The following is a 26,123-nucleotide window of genomic DNA, read 5'->3' as shown; positions in this document are numbered from 1 at the left end:
CTGGGCCTCATTATACATCTGTACAGGGGTCTAGTGAAGGCTTTCTAGCTCTTTCCTCAGACTGTAGCTCCTGGGCACAGGCCCTCACTCCTGTCCCTTCACTATAAAGCCTGGGCCTCATTATACAGTTGTACAGGGGTCTAGTGAAGGCTTTTTAGCTCTTTCCTCAGTCTGTAGCTCCTGGGCACAGGCCCTCACTCCTGTCCCTTCACTATAAAGCCTGGGCCTCATTATATAGCTGTACAGGGGTCTAGTGAAGGCTTTTTATCCCTTTCCTCAGACTGTATCTCCTGGGAACAGGCCCTCACTCCTGTCCCTTCACTATAAAGCCCGGGCCTCATTGTACAGCTGTACAGGGGTCTAGTGAAGGCTTTTTACCCTTTCCTCAGACTGTAGCTCCTGGAAACAGGCCCTCACTCCTGTCCCTTCACTATAAAGCCTGGGCCTCATTATACAGCTGTACAGGGGTCTAGTGAAGGCTTTTTAGCTCTTTCCTCAGACTGTAGCTCCTGGGAACAGGCCCTCACTCCTGTCCCTTCACTATAAAGCCTGGGCCTCATTATACAGCTGTACAGGGGTCTAGTGAAGGCTTTTTAGCCCTTTCCTCAGACTGTAGCTCCTGGGCACAGGCCCTCACTCCTGCCCCTTCACTATAAAGCCTGGGCCTCATTATACAGCTGTACAGGGGTCTAGTGAAGGCTTTATAGCCCTTTCCTCAGACTGTGGCTCCTGGGATCAGGCCCTCACTCCTGCCCCTTCACTATAAAACCTGGGCCTCATTATACAGCTGTACAGGGGTCTAGTGAAGGCTTTTTAGTCCTTTCCTCAGACTGTAGCTCCTGGGAACAGGCCCTCACTCCTGTCCCTTCACTATCAAGCCTGGGCCTCATTATACAGCTGTACAGGGGTCTAGTGAAGGCTTTTTAGCTCTTTCCTCAGACTGTAGCTCCTGGGCACAGGCCCTCACTCCTGTCCTTTGAATATAAAGCCTGGGCCTCATTATACAGCTGTACAGGAGTCTAGTGAAGGCTTTTTAGCTCTTTCCTCAGTCTGTAGCTCCTGGGCACAGGCCCTCACTCCTGTCCCTTCACTATAAAGCCTGGGCCTCATTATACAGCTGTACAGGGGTTTATGAAGGCTTTTTAGCCCTTTCCTCAGACTGTAGCTCCTGGGAACAGGCCCTCACTCCTGTCCCTTCACTATAAAGCCTGAGTCTCGTTATACAGCTGTACAATGGTTTAGTGAAGGCTTTTTAGCCCTTTCCTCAGACTGTAGCTCCTGGGAACAGGCCCTCACTCCTGTCCCTTCACTATAAAGCATGGGCCTCATTATACAGCTGTACAGGGGTCTAGTGAAGGCTTTTTAGCCCTTTCCTCAGACTGTAGCTCCTGGGAACAGGCCTTCACTCCTGTCCCTTCACTATAAAGCCTGGGCCTCATTATACAGCTGTACAGGGGTCTAGTGAAGGCTTTATAGCCCTTTCCTCAGACTGTAGCTCCTGGGATCAGGCCCTCACTCCTGCCCCTTCACTATAAAACCTGGGCCTCATTATACAGCTGTACAGGGGTCTAGTGAAGGCTTTTTAGTCCTTTCCTCAGACTGTAGCTCCTGGGAACAGGCCCTCACTCCTGTCCCTTCACTATAAAGCCTGGGCCTCATTTTACAGCTGTACAGGGGTCTAGTGAAGGCTTTTTAGTCCTTTCCTCAGACTGTAGCTCCTGGGCACAGGCCCTCACTCCTGCCCCTTCACTATAAAGCCTGGGCCTCATTATACAGCTGTACAGGGGTCTAGTGAAGGCTTTATAGCCCTTTCCTCAGACTGTAGCTCCTGGGAACAGGCCCTCACTCCTGTCCCTTCACTATAAAGCCTGGGCCTCATTATACATCTGTACAGGGGTCTATTGAAGGCTTTATAGCCCTTTCCTCAGACTGTAGCTCCTGGGATCAGGCCCTCACTCCTGCCCCTTCACTATAAAACCTGGGCCTCATTATACAACTGTACAGGGGTCTAGTGAAGGCTTTATAGCCCTTTCCTCAGACTGTAGCTCCTGGGAACAGGCCCTCACTCCTTTCCCTTCACCAGAAAGCCTTGGCCTCATTATACAGCTGTACAGGGGTCTAGTGAAGGCTTTTTAGCCCTTTCCTCAGACTGTAACTCCTGGGCACAGGCCCTCACTCCTGTCCCTTCACTATAAAGCCTGGGCCTCATTATACAGCTGTACAGGTGTCTAGTGAAGGCTTTATAGCCCTTTCCTCAGACTGTAGCTCCTGGGATCAGGCCCTCACTCCTGCTCCTTCACTATAAAACCTGGGCCTCATTATACAGCTTTACAGGGGTCTAGTGAAGGCTTCTTAGTCCTTTCCTCAGACTGTAGCTCCTGGGAACAGGCCCTCACTCCTGTCCCTTCACTATAAAGCCTGGGCCTCATTATACAGCTGTACAGGGGTCTATTGAAGGCTTTTTAGCCATTTCCTCAGACTGTAGCTCCTGGGCACAGGCCCTCACTCCTGTCCCTTCACTATAAAGCCTGGGCCTCATTATACAGCTGTACAGTGGTCTAGTGAAGGCTTTTTAGCCCTTTCCTCAGTCTGTAGCTCCTGGGATCAGACCCTCACTCCTGTCCCTTCACTATAAAGCCTGGGCTTCATTAGACAGCTGTACAGGGGTCTAGTGAAGGTTTTTTAGCCCTTTCATCAGACTGTAGCTCCTGGGCACAGGCCCTGTCTCCTGTCCCTTCACTATAAAGTGTGGGGTGCAGCACGCAAGCATCCCATAAGCAAAGCATCAGAGAAGCTAAGCATCCAGCAAAACGGCAGTTATACATGGCAGTCAGGGCAGGAGTCACGTAACCCACACTTTGCTCTCCCCTTTAACCATGTGCTTTATTTTTATCCTCCTGTGTTCCCTTGCCATCCACATTCACCACCCTATCCCCCCTCCATCACGACTCATACACATCAGCCCCTCTATACTTCCCTCTCCCATGTACAGCTCCCATGCATTCCTCACCTTCCTGAGAAACCTCAGCCCATCTTGCCCAAACACATCACAGAAAAAAACTACCTACAATTCCAACAACTATTTGCTCTTTATCTTCCTACTCCTACTGATTTCAGGGGACATCTCCCCCAACCCTGGTCCACCATCCCCCAACCTCAACCCCTACCCTACCTCATATCGAAACCATAATTATCTTATTAACATTACTTGCTTTCCCTCATCTCCATCTTTTAATTGTGCCCTCTGGAATCCACTGTCTGCTTGTAACAAGCTTCCTTTCCTACACAACTACTTTCTGAACAACTCTCAATCTGTCGGCCCTCACTGAAACCTGGATTCAGGATTCTGACACTGTCTCTCCTGCTGCCATTTCCTACGGTGCTTACAATTCTCTTACTCCCCGAGACCCACAAACAGACCTGGTGGTGGAGTCGGCATACTCCTGTCCCCACAATGCACTTTCCAGGTCATCCCCCCAATTCCATCACTCTTATTCCCTTCTTTTGAGGTCCACATCACCAGGCTCTTCCGTCCCCTCTCCCTCAGGGTAGTGGTCATATACCGGCCCCCAGGCTCACCCACCCACTTCCTTGACCACTTTTCAGCCTGGCTGCCGCCCTTCATGTCCTCAGAACTTCCAACCCTCATCCTGGGAGACTTCAACATCCCCATTAACATCCCTACTTCCACATCTGCATCCCAGCTTCTATCACTAACCACCTCTCTAGGCCTCTCACAGCTTTCAACCTCTGAGACACACAAAGACGGTAACACCCTTGATCTGGTCTTCAGCCGCCTCTGTTCAATCTCCCACCTAAATAACTCACCGCTTCCACTCTCTGACCACAACATTCTCTCCTTCACGCTCACAAATCCTCGCCCACCCCAGCTCACTCCTACCTCCCACACAGTCAGAAATCTACAAGCCATTAACCCTCAGACACTTTCAGACTCCCTACACTCATCACTGTCCCCTATCTCCTCTTTTTCCTTTCCTAATCTGGCTGTTCATCACTACAATGACACTCTTAGAAGCACCCTTGACCAAGTAGCTCCCCTCACCCTCAGAACCTCCAAACACAGAGTAAAACAGCCCTGGCTCACATCACAAACTCAACTTCTCCAGCAATGCTCTAGCAGTGCTGACCGCTTATGGAGAAAAACCCGCACACCAGAAGACTTCATCCACTTCAAATTTATGTTAAGAACCTATAACGCTGCCCTTCACCTCGCCAAACAGACCTACTTCACCACCCTGATCTCCTCACTAGACAACAACCCCAAGAAACTTTTTGACACTTTTCACTCCCTCCTCAGGCCAAAAGCACAAGCCCCTATCACAGACATTTGTGCTGATGACCTGGCCTCCCACTTTACAGAAAAAATAGATAATATCCGTCAGGAAATCTGCTCCCAACCACCAAGTGCTGTGACTCCCATCCCTTCCTGCATCTCCCCTGGCTCACTTTCCACATTTGATCCTATCACAGAAGAAGAAGTCTCCAGACTCTTCTCTTCTTCTCGTCCGACTACATGCACTACCGACCCCATGCCCTCACATCTCCTCCAGTCTCTCTCTCCAGTCGTCACAACCCACCTAACTACAATCTTTAATCTCTCCCTCTCCTCGGGCATTTTCCCATCCTCCTTCAAACACGCCATCTTTACTCCATTACTAAAGAAACCCGCTCTCGACCCATCCTGCACAAACAACTACAGACCAGTCTCCAATCTCCCCTTCATCTCTAAACTTTTGGAGCGCCTAGTTTATTCCTGCCTTACCCGTTACCTCTCCACTCACTCCCTTCTAGACCCTTCACAGTCCGGCTTCCGCCCCCTACATTCGACTGAAACTGCACTCATCAAAGTGACCAATGACCTTCTGACAGCAAAACGTAACGGTGACCACTCTCTGCTCATTCTTCTTGACCTATCTGCAGCTTTCGATACTGTTGACCACCATCTCCTACTCTCTAGGCTCCAGTCACTAGGCATTAAGGACACTGCACTCTCCTGGTTCTCTTCCTATCTCTTGTGTTTTGTTCTCTGGCTCCACGTCATCTCCTCTTCCTCTTGCTGTCGGGGTACCTCAGGGCTCAGTCCTTGGCCCCCTTCTCTTCTGTCTCTACACAGCCCCAATTGGACAGACCATCAGCAGATTTGGCTTTCGGTACCATCTTTATGCTGATGACACACAACTATATACGTCTTCCCCCGACCTTACCCCCTCTGTACTACAGAACGCCAGTGACTCTGTCCACAGTCTCCAATATCATGTCCCCTCTCTATCTGAAACTCAACCTCTCCAAAACTGAACTTCTTCTGCTCCCGCCGTCTACTAACCTCCCTAAATCAGACATTTCCCTCTCCGTGGGTGGCACTATAATAACACCCCGGCAGCAGGCGACCTGTCTGGGTGTTATCTTTGACACCAATCTCTCCTTCACATCCCATATACAATCTCTTGCTTGCTCTTGCTGCTTACACCTAAAGAACATCTCTAGAATCCGCCCTTTTCTCACCATGGAAACAACAAAAACCCTCACTGTAGCATTGATCCACTCCCACCTGGATTACTGCAATGCTCTATTAATTGGCCTCCCCGTCACTCGACTATCCCCACTCCAGTCCATACTTAATGCAGCAGCCAGGGTCATCCATCTGGCTAATCGGTACTCGAACGTGTCCGCTCTTCCTCAGTCATTACACTGGCTGCCCATTCATTACAGGATCCAATTCAAAGTACTTGTTCTCACCCACAAAGCTCTCCACGGTGCGGCACCCCCCTACATCTCCTCCCTCATTTCTTTCTATCGGCCTAGCCGATCGCTGCGCTCTGCAAAAGACTTTCGACTAACCTCTGCACTAATCCGTACCTCCCACTCCCGACTCCAAGACTTCTCCCGTGCTGCTCCTATACTCTGGAATGCTCTACCTCAAGAAATTAGGACTAACCACAATTTGCATAGTTTTAGGCGCTCCTTCAAAACACATTTGTTCAGAGCGGCTTATCACGTTCGCTAATCAAAGTCATTCTATGTGTAAGTGTGCGTGTGTAGCCCATTCACTATATCCATCCATCCTTCATTCCCTCAAGATGGCTGGACCTTCATTGTAATTATACAATTGTAAATACACACCTGTACTTTGTATCTCCCTCACCTCATTGTAGATTGTAAGCTCTCACCAGCAGGGTTGTCTTATTTCGTCTTATTTTGCTTTAATTATTGTATTGTTAACGTTGTTTCTTATGACTTGTGTTTTAAAACTGTTAAACTGTAAAGCGCTGCGGAATATGTTGGCGCTATATAAATAAAGATTATTATTATTTATTATTATAGAAGATTACAGTGCGGGGAAGCCGGGAAACCTTCATATAGACGGCCGGTGGGGATGGAGGCTGTGACCGACTCTGGCCACATCTTTCTCTAGAGCCGCAGTAGAAGATGAAGATGTCGTCCTCATCATGAAGGAGTTATTTCTCATGTCGCGTGTAATGAATATCTCCTGCAGTATTGCTAATGCCGATTCCAGTGTCGGTAATGAGACGAGAATTAGCGTTATGGAAGATGAGTCTATGAGGAACGTGTTCAGCTGCCGACTCCGAGGAGGAAACTGCTTGTTGTCTGTGGCCTAAATATATAGGTTTTATTAGTAGATGTCAGGGAAGAAAACTAAACCCTGTAAGATAATAAATCTCATATGTTTCCCTTATTATCTCCAGTAATTGTATTATTACACAGGATTCTTATGATGTTACATCGGATCATCTTCTTCTCATTCAGGTCTCTACAATATCGGATCCTCTCAGTGAAGATCTTCTACAGAAGAGAATTTTCCTGATTTACCCATCAGGGATGGATATGGACAGAGACAAGATGGCGGAGAGGATGCTACACCTCACCCTAGAGATCCTCTTCCGTCTCACTGGAGAGGTGAGAGATTCTGATGACGTCACATTACCTCATTCTTATCTATGGGAATAACAGATGGACAGAACTGGAGAGGTGAGGACTCTGGAAATGTCTGTAGTGAGATTTATTAATGTGTCTCTCCATAACCAGGATTACACAGTGGTGAAGAAGACCTCTAGTGATCGCTGTCAGGACCCTGTGTCTGAGGGATGGGGAAGACCCCTGAGCCCAATCACCGGGCCTCCACCTCACCCCCTGATCCATGAGGACATCAATGACCAGAAGATCCTAGAACTCATCTACAAGATGATTGAGCTGCTGACTGGAGAGGTGACACTGCTGGGAATGCTGGGACATTATACAGTAACGCTATGAAGGGATCGGGGGATGACGGTATCATTGTATGTGTCAGGTTCCTATAAGGTGTCAGGATGTCGCTGTCTATTTCTCCATGGAGGAGTGGGAGTATTTAGAAGGACGCAAAGATCTGTACAAGAACGTCATAATGGAGGTTCTCCAGCCCCTCACATCTCCAGGTAATAGACAGGACTAAATACACACGGCCTATAATTATCTGTATGTAGAGAATGAATTCAGTCCCTGTATGTGTTTCCTCCAGATCTATCCAGTAAGAGGACAACACCAGAGAGATGTCCCCATCCTCTTCTTCCACAGGACTGTAACCAAGAAGATCCCAGTGCTCCTCAGGATCTTCAGATAGATGGAGAGGAGGTGTCAGGAGATCTCCCCTATGATGTGTAGACGGCTGTGAAGGTCTTGTGCTCAGTCTTGTTTTATCCACCAGTATTATATGTTTTATACTTGTGTAATGAGAACGGTGGAGATGGCAGGATTAGAGCTGATCATAGATGGGACTTCTCCATCTGTCGGTGACTTTTACAATATTTGTTTCAGGGTGAAGATCTGACCCATATTAATACTACAGAGACATATGTGAGGGGTGATGAGTGGTGTAAAGAGGAGATTCCCACATATGATTACCCAGGTGAGTAGTAACCACTGAATGCAGAGAAGTCACAGATTCCTCTCAGTCACCGGCTGTGGCTGCTTTATCGGTGGTGTAGTCCGGCCGTATTACCATGATCACCATTTTGCCTCTAGACGACAACATTCTCCTCCACCCTAAACTGTTCAAATGACTTTGGGCAGTGAAAGCCCTTTTCTATAGAACTTACAACCAATTACATTGTTTTTGATCCTAAGGAATTCAGATTACTGCACAGTCTCTCCTGAAATGGGGAGCAATATTATTTTCTTTGTGCAGTGGATGATTTTGCAAACTCCCCTCTCCCGCTCTCTGACCACAATCTTCTTTCATTCTCTATAAAGAACTGCCAGGCTGCTCAGGTCACCCCCACTGTCCAGACTTATAGAAACATACAGGCCATTAACACCCAGAAACTTATGAAGAACTTGCAGTCATCATTGGCCCCTATCTCCTCCCTTTCATGTCCTGATTCTGCACTGAAGCATTACAATGAAACACTTCAAAGTGCCCTGAATGAATTTGCACCCGCTATAAATAAAACACCACAACGCAGACGGCGACAACCCTGGCACACCCTGCAAACACGTTTCCTGCAGCGGTGCTCCAGGAGTGCCGAACGTCTGTGGAGAAAATCCAATCTACACGAAGATTTCATCCATTATAAGTTTATGCTTAGAACATACAACACTGCCCTTCACCTCTCCAAACAAACCTATTTCAACACCCTCATCACCTCACTGTCCAATAACCCGAAACGTCTCTTTGACACTTTTCATTCTCTACTCAACCCAAGAGTACAGGCCCCAACCACGGAGCTCCAAGCTGACGATCTGGCCAATTACTTCAAAGAAAAAATTGACCAGATTCGACAGGAAATTATCTCCCAGTCACCTCATACCATGCACTGTCCTCCCTCCCCCACTGCATCTAGCTCACTCTCTGATTTTGATCCAGTCACAGAAGAAGAAGTAAGCAGGCTCCTTGCATCTTCTCGCCCAACCACTTGCATCAGTGACCCATTTTCGTCACATCTCCTCCAGTCCCTTTCCCCTGCTGTCACCCCTCACCTAACTAAAATATTTAACCTCTCTCTCTCTTCTGGTATCTTTCCCTCCTCATTTAAGCATGCCATCATACATCCACTACTTAAAAAACCATCTCTCGACCAAAACTGTGCCGCTAATTATAGCCCTGTCTCTAATCTTCCCTTCATCTCTAAACTCCTGGAACGCCTCGTCCACTCCTGTCTTATCCGCTATCTCTCTGATAACTCTCTTCTCGACCCTCTCCAATCCGGTTTCCGCTCTTTACACTTTACTGAAACTGCCCTCACTAAAGTCTCTAATGATCTACTAACAGCTAAACCAAATGGTCACTACTCCATGCTAATTCTCTTGGATCTCTCTGCAGCATTCGACACTGTGGATCATCAGCTCCTCCTCACTATGCTCCGTTCCATTGGCCTCAAGGAAACTGTTCTTTCCTGGTTCTCCTCCTATCTCTCTGACCGCTCCTTTACTGTATCTTTTGCCAGTTCCTCCTCCTCTCATCTTCCCCTTGCAGTTGGGGTTCCTCAAGGATCGGTTCTAGGCCCCCTCCTCTTCTCCTTGTACACTGCCCCTATTGGTCAAACAATCAGTAGATTTGGGTTCCAGTACCATCTCTATGCTGATGACACCCAATTATACGCTTCTTCTCCTGACATCACGCCAGCCTTTCTAGAAAACACCGGCGATTGTCTAAACGCTGTGTCTAATATCATGTCCTCACTATATCTGAAACTGAACCTGTCAAAAACTGAACTCCTGGTGTTTCCTCCCTCTACTAATGTACCTATACCCGACATTGCTATTTCTGTGGGTGGCTCCACTTTTACTCCCCAGCAACAGGCCCGCTGTCTTGGGGTCATACTTGATTCTGAGCTTTCCTATGCCCCCCACATTCGATCACTGGCTCGCTCTTGTCATCTGCACCTCAAAAACATTTCTAGAATTCGACCTTTTCTTACTTTTGACTCTGCAAAAACTCTTACTGTTTCTCTTATTCATTCTCGTCTCGACTATTGTAACTCTCTTCTAATCGGTCTCCCTCTTACCAAACTCTCCCCTCTCCAATCTTTCTTGAATGCTGCAGCCAGGATCATATTCCTCCCCAATCGTTACACCGATGCCTCTACCTTGTGCCAGTCATTACATTGGCTATCCATCCACTCCAGAATCCAGTACAAACTTATTACCCTCACCCACAAAGCCCTCCATGGCTCAGCACCACCCTACATCTCCTCCCTTGTTTCAGTATACCACCCTACCCGCACCCTCCGTTCTGCTGATGACCTGAGGTTAGCATCCTCAATAGTCAGAACCTCCCACTCCCGTCTCCAAGACTTTACACGTGCTGCGCCAGTTCTTTAGAATGCACTTCCCAGGTCAATACGATTAGTCCCCAATCCTCACAATTTTAAGCGTGCCCTGAAAACGCATTTATTCAGACTGGCCTATCGCCTCAACACATTAACCTAATCTATCCCTGGGTGGCACAGCCAAAAGTTTTACCATAACCAGGTTCCCGGCATCATGTTCCCACATGCTTTATGCATCCATTAGCCCTCTGTGTCTGTACTGTTACACACTTAACATTATGGCTGGTCCATACAATCAGGGCAACTGTTACCACCCACCTTTCGTGTCTACCTCTTTCCTCATAGACTGTAAGCTTGCGAGCAGGGCCCTCATTCCTCTTGGTATCTGTTATAATCTATGTGATTATTGTTATGCTGTAATGTCTATTGTCTGTACAAATCCCCTCTGAAATGTAAAGTGCTGCGGAATATGTCGGCGCTATAGAAATAAAATTTATTATTATTATTTTCTCTGATCTTCTGGTCAGGATTCATAATAGCTCCAATGGTCCACCATAAATGAGGGCAACTCTGGTTTACTGTTGTTTAATCTGTATTTGTAGTTTTCCTTAATGAGATTCTCGTGCTCTGGGGCGGGACTGTGGGTGGGGCTGTGGGCGGGGCTTTATGTGGTGCTCTGATTACATATTCATCTGTATTGGCTTATGACAGGTCGCTGATCTCTCACTGACCTGCCCCCCATTATTACATAATGCATATAATAGCATTGATATTATTGGTGATAATGCCTATAATATTGTGGCTATTGTGAGACTTAGAAAAAAATTACATCCAGCAAAATGTCACCGGTGATGGCGGCGCCATTTGACTTTTTGAATGTAAAATATGCTGGAATAATTAGCGGTTGCCATGTCGCGTTTGGAGAGCCCCTGATCTGCCTAAACAGTGGAAACCACCAACAAGTGACTCCAGTTGGAAACTAGACCCCTTAGGGAACTAGATGTGTATTGAGCACCTTGAACCTACAGGTGCTTTATAGAAGTTTATAGCGTAGAGCCATGGAAATAAAAAAAAAATAAAATTTTTCCTAAATTTTTTTAGCTCGATATGTATTTTAGTTTGTCCTGAGTACGCTGACACCCCCATATGTGGGGGTAAACCACTGTTTGGGCGCATGGCAGAGCTTGGAAGGGAAGGAGCGCCGTATTGGAGAGCAGATTTTGCTGGAATTGTTTGTGGGTGACATCTCACATTGTCAGAGCCCCTGAGGTGCCAGAACAGCATAAGCCCCAAAAGTGACTGCATTTTACCAAATACTTCCCTGAATGAATTCTTCTAGTGTCGCAGTGAGCATACTGACACCACAGCTGTTCCATAGAAAATTATACCATTGGCCAGTGAAGAAAAAATAATTACATTTTTACCACTAAAATGTTGTTTTAACTCCAGATTTTACATTGGAAAATAGGTAGATAGGTAAATGGTCATCATAGGTAAATCTATGGGTGTACATAGATGAATTCCCAGAGGGGTGTCATTTCCAAAATGGGGTCACTGGAGGGCACATTGGTGTACTTGTGATCATGGGTAAGTGACAATATTTAGATGTGGATGGGCAAACTGATCTGTTTAATGCTTCAGACAATATTTATTATATTTTGTATGGGTATTTTGCCTGGGATTTATCATGTTGTACTATATTGTTGCTTTGTATATTTTATAACCCTTAGTCGCAAGATCACCATGCGTACTTCTGTTTTGGCCTTCGTATTCCTCCTTTTCCTTTTTACTGTATAAGCCTTAATATTGGTATGTATATTTCCTTGTATTTTCAAAACTGTTTGAATTTATAAATCAATGTTTTTTTTATTGGATGGTGTTCTCTGCGCCGTTCTTCCTGTGTATATTATTCTAATGGGAGCATTTCCATTTTCTAATTGTTGTTAGGCTTTATGCCCTATTTTTTGGACTGAAGTTATTTCTTCAGTGTTTATCATAGTTAATTTATGCTTATTTTGACTATTTTTTGTTTTCACGAACTCATCTATGAATATAGTGACCATTTTCACTACATGGATGATTTCCAGAAACACGTAGTGGAAGTTTTAGAGCAAAAATTGCAAAAATGTCATTGTAGTGCCCAATATATTGTGCCCAGCTTGTGTCTCTGGAGACCTCCCCCACCTACCCCCGGAAATTGTTACGTCAGCTCTACTCAAATGTGTCTGTCACTAAATAATCCAAATGCTTGAATGTCAAAACAGTTCAAAAACGTGGTTCTGTGTGGAAGATTGTAAAGCAGTCATGGAGGCATAAGGCTGGCAGTGATGGGCATTGTGGGTAATAATAGCGGGGATCATGCCTGATTCCTCTCTAGGAACATACACGACATCTTCTCTGGGGGTTCTTTCTTGTTTCAGTTACTGGGATGAGTGCAATAAAATGTCGCTCAGTGAGTCTTCTGACATCTTCACATTATAAAGGATTGTCGGGGATTGAATTTTCAAAAGCAAGATTTTCAGTGACCTTTCCCTGATAATCAAGGAAAGTATCTGCATTTCCGGCTTTTATGTATAACACAAAAGAATTCTATGTGGCCACCTGAAACAAATACATGACTAACTTTTTATACCAGGTATATGATTTTCTTGATTCCTGGTATGGCTGTAGAACCTGATCTGCAAGGTCCACACCCCCATATATTTGTTGTAGTCAATGACAGACACAGGTTTTGGAGTAGTGGATCCCTGTTGGTCTGCAGTGGCCCTTGTGGCATCTGTGTGGATCGAGCTCAGGATAAAAATATTTTATTTATCCTTAATATTAAGGGCAAGCAGCTCTCCATTGGATAAAGCCCCTGACTGCCCCTTTCGGAAATTTTCTTTGACCAATGATTGTGGAAACCCCTGATGGTTTTTGTGAATGGTCCCACAAGCCCCTATGTTATGTTCAACCAGAGTTTTAAATAGAGGTATGCTGGTGTAGTAGTTGTCAACATACAGATTGTAGCCTTTTTGTTAAAAAAAGGCTCAAAACCATTTTGCAGATGTCCCCAGATAAGTAGGGCCTCCTGGTGGGTTTAGTTGGCTGTCTTTCCCCTCATACATGTGAAAAGCTGATGTGTATCTGGTTGAACTCTCACACATTTTATAGAGCTTTATTCCGAACCTTGCCCTCTTAGAAGGAATAAGTTGCTTGAGGTGCAGTCTTCCTTTCAATTTTACAAGGGGCTCATCAATGGAAATGTTTTCTGTTGGGGTGTAGAGCTTTAAGAACTTTTCTGTCAAGTCTTCGATGATGGGTCTGATTTTGAATAGTCTGTCATGTTCTGGGACATTTCTGGGCAGGCATTGACTATTGTCATTAAAATGCCAAAATCTCATGAGCATCTCATAACGGTTCCTAGGAAGAACTGCAGAAAATATAGGGGTGGCTTGAACAGGGCTTTTTTAACAAGACCCATAGCGAATGTAAGTCCTAAAAAAAATTTCATTTCTAGTTGGTGTCCATAAATTTGACGAAGGAATTGGGACGCATATAAATTTGTAGGACAATATGCTCTAGCAAGCTATCTGTCATTAACAAATTAAAAAAATATTTGGTCCAAAATTTTCTCCTCCACATTTATACCAGGAAAGGCATTAAAATTAGGGATGAATGGAGTAGCCGAATCCGAAGCCTCCCATCTGGGAAATGCTACATCAAGAGGCAAAGCCCCTTGGACTTTGGTGTGCGCCAATTCACGAGCACTAGGGACAGCGCTAGTACTGGGCATTGTTCCCTGAGTTGGAGACATTTCTCCAGAAGCGCTATTTGTCCTCCTTGTTGTACTGGTCCTTGTGTGTGAGGATGGACCAGAATCACTGCTCATTTCTGAGCTATCACTGTCGCTGCTACTAAAGCCCTCGAAATCCACATTGCCATCTGACACTTTCTTCGCTGTCAGAACATAAAAGTGCATAAGCCTCCTCTGCACTATAAGACTGACGGGACATTTTATTCGTTTTTATTTTTTTTTTCGTAAATAGAAAACTACGACATGACGTGACCAAACTATTGGGGAGACAATTGAGAAAAGCCTAATTCTTTACCCTATCCCTAACTTTAGAATAAACCCTAACAGTAACCTTAACAGTAACTATAACCCTAACAGTAACCCTAACTTTAGTCCCAACACTAACCCTAACTATAGCACTAACCCTAACCTGCCTTATCTGTTTTTTACTTTATAGCACAATCGCTGACTGACACAGCTGGCAGCAGCACTTGTAAGGCTACTTTCACACTAGCGTTTCCTGGAGCTGTGGAGTGATGCACACGGCCGCCCCTCCTCCGGTCAGCTCCGCCTATGGGCGCATGACGCTGCATGCGACCTGCGTATCCTGTCTTTAGCATTGGGTACGCAAGCCGTGCGCAGGTATTTGCCGGCGCAGGCGTCCTTTTGACAGTGCGCCGAGCGCACCAAAATGCAACACGGTTAAAGTTTTTTGCATAGCTTGCCGTTTTTATGGACAATTTACAGATGTTTACAGATGTTGTCCACTACTTTTTAGTAACCCCCCCATTGTATCCCCCCGGGGCCCATAATGATTTTTGTGATTACCTTGCATTGCCAATTCTGCCTGTGAGCGGCGCCATGTGACCGCCAGGCTACAGCCGCTGCTAACATGGACTATGGAAATTGATGTGACATCATCAGCAGGCGTGACCCAGTATCAACACACTGCTGTCACTCATCAAGAGTCACAGCAGTGTGTGGGCGGTGCTGCACCACACATCACAGCCCCGTCACTCTGCAGCGTCTGTCTCCTCACCCATCAAGAGTGACGGGACTGTGCGGGGGGGGTGGACGGGGCTGTGTAGGGGTTGGAAAGGCTGTCTGCCAGCTGTGCGAGGGATGGACAGGCCATGCAGGGGTCTGCGGGCTGCTGCGCGGGGGGGCCGTGCAGGGGTCTGCAGCCTGTCTGCCGGCTGAGCGGGGGGTGGGCGGGCTGTGCGGGGGTATGCAGGCTGTCTGCTCGGCTTTACGGGGGGTGGAAGGGTCGTGCGGGGGTCTGTGGGCTGCTGTGCGGGGGGTGGTGGGCGGGCTGTGCCGGGGTCTGCAGACTGTCTGCTGGCTGTACGGGAGGTGGAGGGGCCGTGCGGGGTCTGCGGCCTGTCTGCCGGCTGAGCGGGGGGTGGGCGGGCTGTGCGGGGGTATGCAGGCTGTCTGCTCGGCTTTGCGGGGGGTGGAAGGGTCGTGCGGGGCTCTGTGGGCTGCTGTGCGGGGGGTGGTGGGCGGGCTGTGCCAGGGTCTGCAGGCTGTCTGCTGGCTGTGCAGGGGGTGGACGGGCTGTGTGGGTGTTGCCAGGGCTGTGCGGGGGAGTCTGCGTGCTGTGCTGGCGGTGCCGAGGCTGTGCGGGGGAGTCTGACCACCATGGAGGAGTTCACCATGGAGGAGTTCACCGACCTCACACAGAGACATGCAAAACAGAGGCATCCAGAGCAGAGACATACAGGGCAGAGATATGGAGGAGATAAAGACTCTACTCAACACAGTGTGCAGGAAACTAATGTGTCCACGGAAACAACATAATTAATAAATCAGTCAGAGATCCGGTGTGTCCTACACAGCCATACTCATTACAAGGTATATACACCCAAGATATATAGAAAAATGACTTCACTTACAATCAGCAGCTGGATTATTCAGGGTCTCAACACCTCGGCCTTTGGATGTAAAACAAATGATCCTGACTTTATACAAAGACTGAGAAATATAGACATTCAGATCCTCCTGGAAACATGGACAAGAGCTGAAAACGAATCTCTGGTGCCCATCGGATACAAGGAAATCTCTGCCCCTGCCCTGAAAAATAAAAACACCAAACAGGGCCGGAGCTCAGGAGGAATACTGATCTGGTACAAAGAGGAGTTCCACCAGTACATCAAACCAGTGAAGAGAGGAGGCAGCCACATATGGATCAGGATCAGCAGCTCCATCCTCACCTCTCAGTCTGATGTCCACCTCTGCGCCACCTATATACCACCACCAGAGTCACCCTGCTTCAATCCAGACTGGTTCGAGATCTTACAAACAGAAGCCGCCCACTATCAAGCCCTGGGCAAAGTTCTCATCTTTGGAGACCTCAATGCAAGAACAGGGAGAGAAAACGACTTCCTGACCACGGATGGGAACATCTACTTATTTGGAGCAGAGAATGACGGCCAAGACTCAGTAGTCACAGAGAGAAACAGCTATGACAGTACAGTCAACAAAAGTGGTAAAAAGCTCCTGCACATACGCAGAAGTTTAGGACTTCATATTCTTAACGGATGAACCAAAGGAGACTCCGTAGGGAGGTGTACACTAAACTCCCATGTAGGGAGAAGTGTAGTAGATTATGCCATTACAGATATGAACCTGGCAAATATCAGCGCTTTCATAGTCTCCCCACAAACGCACCTGTCAGACCACAGCCAACTTCTTCTGTACTTGAAATCTACAGAGAAACCATCCACTCAAAAGCCACAGCAGAGCGGCCTCTTCACCCGCTCTCCATCCTATAAATGGCACAAAATGTCGGCATTAAAGTATAAAGAGGCTCCCAGCAGACCTGAAATACAGCGGATGCTCCACAACTTCTACAACTATGAATATCAGCCTAACCCAAAGGGAGTGAGTCAAGCTGCAAAAGACCTCAACAATATATTCTATGCAATGGCCAGACTGTCCGACCTTAAAAAAGTCAACTACAAGAGACCAAAAGAAAAACAGATCAACGGATGGTTTGACAGAGAATGTAAAGCCGTACGGAAGACCCTGAGAACAGCCTCAAACAAGAAACTCAGAGACCCCAACCACCCGGGTCTGAGGGAAGCCTATGAAACCATACAAAGGCAGTACAAAACCATCCTCAGGAGGAAGGAGCAAAGTTACATCTCTACCAAGCTTAACCAACTCCAAGATGCCCTCCAAGACAACTCCTTCTGGGAACTATGGAACCACATGGGCACAAAAGACAAGAAAAACAACATCCATATCCAAAATGGCAACATTTGGCTCCAGAACTTCAGAGACCTCTATAAAGACATTCCAAAGGAAGAACTAAGCCAAGAACAGGAAAGCATAATAGCAAAACTAAAAGCAATGGAGGAAAAAGTAAAAAATTTCCAAAACCCCGTGGATGCACCTATTACATTACAGGAAGTAGCAGAGAGAATTTCTTCCATAAGATGTAGAAAAGCCGGTGGCCTGGATGGAATCCCACCAGAAATGCTGAAGTACAGCCCACCAGAAATACAGGCTGCAATGGTTAAACTCTTCAATATTGTGCTAAGTGTTGGCTACTTCCCTCGTACCTGGAATCAAGGCCTCATCACACCCATCCACAAGAATGGGCACAGGTATGACCCAGCCAACTACAGAGGCATATGTGTTAACAGCAACCTGGGAAAACTATTCAACAGCATCCTGAACAAGAGGATCCTCAGTTTCCTCACCGAGCACAACGTCCTCAGCAAGAGCCAAGCAGGGTTCATGCCAAACCACCGCACTACCGACCACATCTACACCCTGCACAGCCTCATTCAGAGCCACGTGCACAATACAAAGAATGGGAAGATATACGCCTGTTTCGTGGACTTTAAAAAGGCCTTTGATTCGGTGTGGCACTCAGGCTCATTCCTGAAACTGCTGGAGAGCGGAATAGGAGGAAAGACCTATGATGTTATCAAAAACTCCTACACCGAGAACCTCTGCAGTGTGAGTGTGAACGGTATAAGATCGGCCTATTTCCAGCAGAGCCGGGGAGTCAGACAAGGCTGCAGCATAAGCCCAATGCTCTTCAACATTTACATCAACGAGGTGGCCACCGCTCTGGAATCTTCCACATCACTAGGTCTCACCCTCCACGATGCGCAGGTGAAATTCCTGCTGTACGCAGATGACCTGCTGCTTCTGTCACCAACCGAGAAAGGCCTCCAAGACAACCTGAAAATCTTAGAGAAATTCAGCTCCACCTGGGCTTTACCGGTCAACCTAAAGAAAACCAACATCATGGTGTTCCAGAAGAGAAAGAGAAAATCAGACTAGCACCCTTCATTTGTCCTCAACAACTGCGCCCTTACAGGAACGGACAAATATACCTACCTGGGCCAAGAGATTCACCGGTCAGGGAGCTTCAAACAAGCCATACAGACCCTGAAAGACAAGGCCAGCAAAACCTTCTATGCCATCCGAAGGAAACTCTACCATCTGAAGCCACCAGTGAGGGTCTGGTTAAAAAATCTTCGACTCTATCATCGCCCCAATCCTCCTGTATGGCAGCGAAGTCTGGGGCCCTCACACCTACCCAGACTGGTCAAGGTGGGATTCCAGCCCAACAGAAATATTCCACCTGGAATTCTGCAAGCACCTTCTCCAAGTCCATCGGAGCACCTCCAACAGTGCTTGCCGGGCCGAGCTGGGCAGATTCCCTCTACACCTAACGGTTCTAAAGAGGACATTCTCATTCCGGGCTCACCTACAAAGGAGCAATCCAAGCTCCCATCACCATAAAGCCCTGACACATGTAGGTGAAACAGAAAAACCAGGACCCTCGGAACAGCCCACCCAAACCCAACCTGACAAAAGCCGGAATCAGGAAGATGGTAGACGAAGGCCAGGAGAGGTACATAAGTGACTGGAAGAACGACATCATCAGCTCACAGAAACTGACCATGTACCAGAGTCTACAGAGAGACTACACACTGGCCCCATACCTGGAGAAACTCCCGGACCTCAGAGACCGCAAGATCCTGAGCCAGTATAGACTCAGTGCCCACAGTCTGGCCATCGAGGTCGGCCGACACAGGCAGAGCTACAAGCCCAGGGAGGAAAGACTGTGCCAACACTGTGACCAGGAGGCCCTGGAGGATGAGACCCACTTCCTGCTACACTGCTCCAAATACTCAGCAGTGAGGGACACTCACTTCAGGAGACTCTCACATCTCTTCCCGGATTTCATCACCATGAAGGAGGAAGAGAAAACATATATCCTGCTGGGGGAAGAAGAGAGAACAGTGGAGATAGCAGCGCAATATGTGAGCGCATGCCATAGGCTGCGAGAAAGAGAACTATGATATGCCATGGACTTCTATAGCCCCCATCCTGGATCTGCCCCATGCCCCCCATTCACCTTCCCTATGCCATGGACTTCTATAGCCCCACTTTGGATCTGCCCCCATCCATCTTCCCTATGCCATGGACTTCTATAGCCCCACCCTGGATCTGCCCCCATCCACCATCCCTATGCCATGGACTTCTATAGCCCCATCCTGGATCTGCCCCCACCCACCTTTCCTACAACCCCTACCCAACATCCCTACAGTCCCTATCCCTATTCCCTTTTGTACACTTGCTTTGGCAAAACTAATGTGTATTTAGTCCTGCCAATAAATCTTCTTTGAATCTTGAATCTTGAAAAAAGTCTGCATGCTGTGCTGTGCTGGCGGTGTCGGGGCTGTGCGGGGGTGTGTGTGTGTGTGTGTGTGTGTGTGTGTGTGTGTGTGTGTGTATGCAGGCATGCATCATCCAATGGGACTACAAGTCCCATCAGGTGATGCTTGCTACACTGTCAGTGAGTGACACATTAGCCAATGATGGGACAGAAGTAGTCCCATCATCTAGGCTAATGTGTTGAATGTAAAAAAAAAACAACACATACTGAACATACAACATATAGAATATACATATAACATACAACACATAACATAGAGTATATACTTACCAATCACCTAATTCCCCGAAGCCATCGATCTCCTGTAATAAAAATAAAATAATAAAGCAACCTCTACTCACCTTTCCGCTGTAGTCCAGATAATAATGAGGGTCCCATGACGATCTCCCGTGTAGAGCAGCCGCATCAGCTGATGCGACCGCTCTCCAGGGTCCCCAGGAATGAAATGATAGGCGGAGGTAATCCTCCGCTGTGTATCCCTCCGCCGCCGGGAAAGTGGTCCCGTAACCCGAACCCTAATTCTCTCGCAGCATTGGTGGAAAGTGAGAGCCTGAAATCAGGTAACCTCAGTGATGCACTGCAGGAGCCATTGTCTCCTGTCAGTTCATCACTGGGAGGCCCTATAGAGCGGTCACATCACCTGATGTCACTGTTCTATAGGGGAGATCGTCGTGGGACACTCATTATTAATTGGACTGTGTCAGACAGGGAATATATGGTTTATTTTTTTACTTTTTATTAGAGGAGACCGAGGGTGTCGCTTGGATCTGGGCGTGCAATAAAAATATGATATCCGTGTTGTGTTTTATTTCATTAAAATACTTTATTCTTATGTGTGTGTTTTTTTAACCCTTTATTACTATAAGATTAATAATGGATAGGCTGACGTCACTCCATTGTTAACCGGGCTTAATGTCATTTTCCAACAGCAAGGTGACATTAACCCCTTATTACCACATATCCCACTGCAACACGGGAGTGGGAAGAGAGGGGCTAAGTGCCAGAATTGGCGCATCTTATATATGCGCCATTTCTGGGGCGGCTGCGGGCTGGTAATTGTAGCTGGGGGGTCCAATATCCATGGCCCCTTCCTAGGCTATGAATATCAGCCTGCAGCATAAAATATAGGGGGACCCCCACGTCATTTTTTTGGAGGTCCCCTATTTTAATAGCCAGTAAAGGCTATGAAGACAGCTGCTGGCTTATATTCATAGCCTGGGAAAGGGCCATGGGTATTGTCCCATTCCCAGGCAAAAAATATTGGCCCCCGGAAGTCGGCTTTCCTACTCTTGTGCAGAAAATTACGCGGGAGCCCACGCCATTTTTTTTTTACTTTTTAAAATGAAACATTGTTCATTAATAAACATGGATATGGAAATATCTATAGATATCTATGGAAAAATCTATGGAAAGATCTATGGAAATATATATGGAAATAAAATATCTATGGAAAAATCTATATATAGATCCATATATCTATCCCATATCTATATATCTATCTATCTATCTATCTATCTATCTATCTATCTTTCTATCTATCCCATATCTATCTATCTATCAATCTATTATCTATCTATCTATCCCATATCTATCTATCTATGTTTGTAATGTAGTGTGGGTTGGACAAGTGTAAATGAGGAGGTTGGACAGAAATGGCAACACAAATCTTTTTTTTTGTTAAATAACATCTTTATTTAGGTTACAAAAACGCAGACAAATCCGCATGTAAAAACCGCATGACAAACGCATCAATAACGCACCTGCATTTTCAGCCAAGAGCTGTGGATTCTGTGTGGAATAATCCGCCCGGTGTGCACACAGCCTTATAGCTCTCAGCACTATAACGGTGTGTACATGGGGACTTATTATTAAGAACGTCTGTGTCTGTGCACGCTCCTGTGTGTGTGCGCTCATGATGCTTGCAATGTGTTTTATGTGAACATGTGGCGGATTGTGCTGAGGATTTTTCTGTGTGGATTTTGTTATATCCGCAGAAACAATGACCAGCGTTTTACCTGCGGATTTATAGCGGATTTTGTGCGGCTTTCACCTGCGGATTCTTATAATGGAGCAGGTGTAAAACGCTGCGGAATCCGCACAAAGAATTGACATGCTGCAGAAATGAACCCTCAGCGTTTATGCTGCGGATTTTTCTGCACCATGTGCACAGCGGTTTTTGTTTTACATTGACTATAATGGTACTGTACAACGCAGGAGAATCTGCTGTGGATCCGCAGTAGAATCCACAACGTGTGCACAGACCCTTACAATAAGATGCTTCAGATTGAAGATAGAGGAGGGAGCAGTTTGGGTGTGTTTTGGTGTGGGTGTGCTCGGTGCTGGCTTACAAGCCAGTGCAATGCATCATGGAACTTGTAGTATTAGAGCACAGTAAATCGGGAGAAAGGAAGTTGTCGATTAACCCGATGAGAGCTGGAGCCAGCACTGAAATTGTGCTGCTAGAGCATGATAAAAGGTAATATTGCTAAAATAAACACAGTGGATCTTTTTAGTGGCACATAATAGCAAGATTTATGAAAAAAAAAAGTTTTAGTAGTGAACAACTTCTTTAAGTAGAAATGTTCAAAAATATAAAACTCAATGATATTTTATGAAAGAAAATTGTTTTTTGTCTTGGTATCTGACTGTACCAGGATATCAGAGGGACAGCTGACATCTTCAATTTTTAAATCTGATGATCTTGAGATCCTACAAGATACAACTGAAGTGATTGCTATTACTCCAGATATATCATCATCCATTCACAGCAAAGATCTGTCATCTGATCCTATGAAACAGGTCCCATCTTCTGATTCATTACTGACTACTAGGGAAAATCAAAGTCACAAAAGAGGCATTAAAAAACAAACTGCTCCTAAAGCAAAGAAGCCATTTTCCTGTTCAGAATGTGGGAAATGTTTTAACCAGAAATCAGATTTGGTTAAACACCAGAGAACTCACACAGGGGAGAAGCCTTTTTCCTGTTCAGAATGTGGGAAATGTTTTGCAGATAAATCAAATTGTGTTATTCACCATAGAACTCACACAGGGGAGAAGCCTTTTTCCTGTTCAGAATGTGGGAAATGTTTTGCACGTAAATCAATTCTTGTTACTCACCAGAGAACTCACACAGGGGAGAAGCCTTTTTCCTGTTCAGAATGTGGGAAATGTTTTAACCAGAAATCACTTTTTGCTAACCACCATAGAACTCACACAGGGGAGAAGCCTTTTTCCTGTTCAGAATGTGGGAACTGTTTTGCACGTAAATCAATGCTTGTTACTCACCAGAAAACTCACACAGGGGAGAAGCCTTTTTCCTGTTCAGAATGTGGGAAATGTTTTAACAAGAAATCACTTTTTGTTAACCACCATAGAACTCACACAGGGGAGAAGCCTTTTTCCTGTTCAGAATGTGGGAAATGTTTTAACCATAAATCAATTTTGGTTAATCACCAGAGAACTCACACAGGGGAAAAGCATTTTTCATGTTCAGAATGTGGGCAATGTTTTGCACGTAAATCAATGCTTGTTATTCACCAGAGAACTCACACAGGGGAGAAGCCTTTTTCCTGTTCAGAATGTGGGAAATGTTTTAACCAGAAATCACTTTTTGTTAACCACCATAGAACACACACAGGGGAGAAGCCTTTTTCATGTTCAGAATGTGGGAAATGTTTTGCACATAAATCATTGCTTGTTACTCACCATAGAACTCACACAGGGGAGAAGCCTTTTTCCTGTTCAGAATGTGGGAAATGTTTTAACCAGAAATCACAATCAGTTAATCACCATAGAACTCACACAGGGGAGAAGCCGTTTTCCTGTTCAGAATGTGGGAAATGTTTTAACCAGAAATCACATTTGGTTCATCACCAGAGAACTCACACAGGGGAGAAGCCTTTTTCCTGTTCAGAATGTGGGAAATGTTTTGCACGTAAATCACTGCTTGTTACTCACCAGAGAACTCACACAGGTGAGAAGCTTTTTTCCTGTTCAGAATGTGGGAAATGTTTTAACCAGAAATCACATTTTGTAAAACACCAGAGAACTCACACAGGGGAGAAGACTTTTTCCTGTTCAGAATGTGGGAAATGTTTTGCACGTAAATCAGTGCTTGTTACTCACCATAGAACACACACAGGGGAGAAGCCTTTTTCCTGTTCAGAATGTGGGAAATGTTTTAACCAGAAATCACATTTGGTTAATCACCAGAGAACTCACACAGGAGAGAAGCATTTTTCATGTTCAGAATGTGGGAAATGTTTTGCACGTAAATCACTGCTTGTTACTCACCAGAGAACTCACAAAGGGGAGAAGCCTTTTTCATGTTCAGATTGTGGGAAATGTTTTAACCAGGAAGGAAATCTTGTTAAGCACCAAATAACTCACACGGGGAGAAGACTTTTTGATGTTCAGAATGTGGGAAATATTTTATCCAGAAAGGGGATCTTGTTAAGCACCAAAGAACTCACACAGGAGAGAAGCCTTTTTGATGCTTAGAATGTTGAAATGTTCTACTCATAATTCAAGTCTTGTTACACATGAGAGAATTCACACAGCAGAGAAGCCATATTCATGTTCAGCATGTGGAAATTGTTTTAAATGGAAAATAGATCTTGATCGCCATCAATGAGCGCACATGGGGAGTAGCCTTTTCTCCTGTTTAGAATGTGGGAAATGTTTTAACCGGAAAGCGATTTTTGTTAGACATCAGAGACCTCACACAGAGGAGAAGCCCTTTTCATTTTCTTAATGTGGGAAATATTTTACTTGGAAATCAACTGTTAATAAACATCAGAGACGTCACATAGGGGAGAAGCCTTTTTTATGTTCATAATGTTTGAATAGTTTTAACCAAAATAGAATCTTCTTAAATGGGTTGTCTCTTGTGATTCCTCATTTTTGCTGAAAAAAGGATAAAACTAAACTTTATTAATTCCAAATGTAAAACGGGCAGCACGGTGGCTCAGTGGTTAGCGCTGCAGCCTTGCAGCGCTGGAGTCCTGGGTTCGAATCCCACCAAGGACAACATCTGCAAGGAGTTTGTATGTTCTCCCCGTGTTTGCGTGGGTTTCCTCCGGGCACTCCGGTTTCCTCCCACATTCTAAAGACATACTGATAGGGAATTTAGATTGTGAGCCCCATCGGGGACAGTGATGAAAATGTGTGCAAAAACTGTAAAGCGCTGCGGAATATGTTAGCGCTATATAAAAATAAAGATTATTATTATTATAAACTATACCCTTAATTCACCCTCTGAAGGTTAGTCAGTAGGTGACTAATAGAAAAAACATGTACTCAAAGTTCAGTGGGTGAGATGACGTATACACACTCACTGTCCAAGCCTCTCATTTCTACAGGTTTCATCGTCCTCACCAAAGGCGACTCATCAGGAGACTATTTAATGTTGACCTATATTCAAATGAGACTAGACAAAAAAAGCTAAAATCATGTAATCCGAAACAGTCAGAAAACTAGCCACATTTTGGCAGATCCCAGACCTCAAACTATATACTGTGTAAGTTTATAAGCCACTCCCGTGTCAGGAATAGATAGTATGTGAAAGTACAGTATAATTCTTGTGTTTTTTTCTCCTATAGGGACTGCCCTAGTTTGGTATAATAATCGTAATAATAATCTTTATTTTTATATAGTGCTAACATATTCCGCAGTGCTTTACAGCTTGCACACATTATCATCGCTGTCCCCGATGGGGCGCACAATCTACGTTTTCTATCAGTATGTCTTTGGAATGTGGGAGGAAAAAGGAGTACCCAGAGGAAACCCACGCAAACATGGGGAGAACATACAAACTCCTTGCAGATGTTGTCCTTGGTGGGATTGTAACAGCTGTTAATTAGTAGTGCAGACAAATTGTCCTAGACTAAACTCAGTCTTCAGACGGCCCAATATGTACCACTCAGGGAAAACTTACCTGCTCCAAACATCATTAGCAGCTTCTAACTAATGGCTGTGCTGCGGTCTGTCAGGGAATGAGTGCAATATCGGTATAAAGACTAGGGATATGTGCAGTCATAATGTCTGGGAGACCTGTGCCATTATTTAGTATGAATATGGAAATTATCTCTGAAAGGTAAGTGTTCCCTGAGCGGTATATACTGTATTTTCACATACTATTTATTCCTGACACTGGAGGGGCTTATAAACTTACAAAGTATATAGTTTGAGGTCTGGGATCTGCCAATATGGGGCTAGTTTTCTGACTGTTTCGGTTAACATGATACATGCAGGGCTGCCATCTGGGCATTACTGCCCTAACTGGTGTATGGGGCCCGGAGGGCAGAGGGGGCCCGCATCGGGCCTGGTCTCCTCTGCTCACCGGGCCCCTATCGGCAACTAA

At 45.7% G+C, this 26,123-nt stretch overlaps 2 protein-coding genes and 1 pseudogene across 2 annotated transcripts in view; 2 read left to right on the top strand and 1 right to left on the bottom strand.

Annotated features, from left to right (window-relative positions):
* LOC141074971 (uncharacterized) overlaps positions 1 to 7,677 on the top strand; it is a 51,094-nt gene extending 43,417 nt beyond the window's left edge. Inside the window, exons 3-6 of the mRNA XM_073562301.1 lie at positions 6,726 to 6,936; positions 7,066 to 7,245; positions 7,328 to 7,451; positions 7,535 to 7,677. Coding sequence (XP_073418402.1) covers positions 6,726 to 6,936; positions 7,066 to 7,245; positions 7,328 to 7,451; positions 7,535 to 7,677 — 658 coding nt within the window. The remainder of the gene's footprint in view (positions 1 to 6,725; positions 6,937 to 7,065; positions 7,246 to 7,327; positions 7,452 to 7,534) is intronic.
* Positions 1 to 26,123, bottom strand: part of LOC141074976 (uncharacterized) — a 268,806-nt pseudogene that overhangs the window by 87,391 nt on the left and 155,292 nt on the right.
* Positions 22,431 to 24,548, top strand: LOC141074970 (uncharacterized). Its single transcript, XM_073562300.1, has one exon. It carries the CDS (start codon positions 22,553 to 22,555, stop codon positions 24,260 to 24,262), a length of 1,710 nt encoding a protein of 569 aa, XP_073418401.1. The 5' UTR covers positions 22,431 to 22,552; the 3' UTR covers positions 24,263 to 24,548.

This window comes from Dendrobates tinctorius, unplaced genomic scaffold (assembly GCF_039654945.1).
Source record: "Dendrobates tinctorius isolate UK_male_01 unplaced genomic scaffold, ASM3965494v1 ptg000345l, whole genome shotgun sequence".
NCBI classification, from domain to species: Eukaryota; Metazoa; Chordata; class Amphibia; order Anura; family Dendrobatidae; genus Dendrobates; species Dendrobates tinctorius.
The sequence above is the reverse complement of the archived record's forward strand: the minus strand, read 5'-3'. Positions and strand labels throughout refer to the sequence as shown.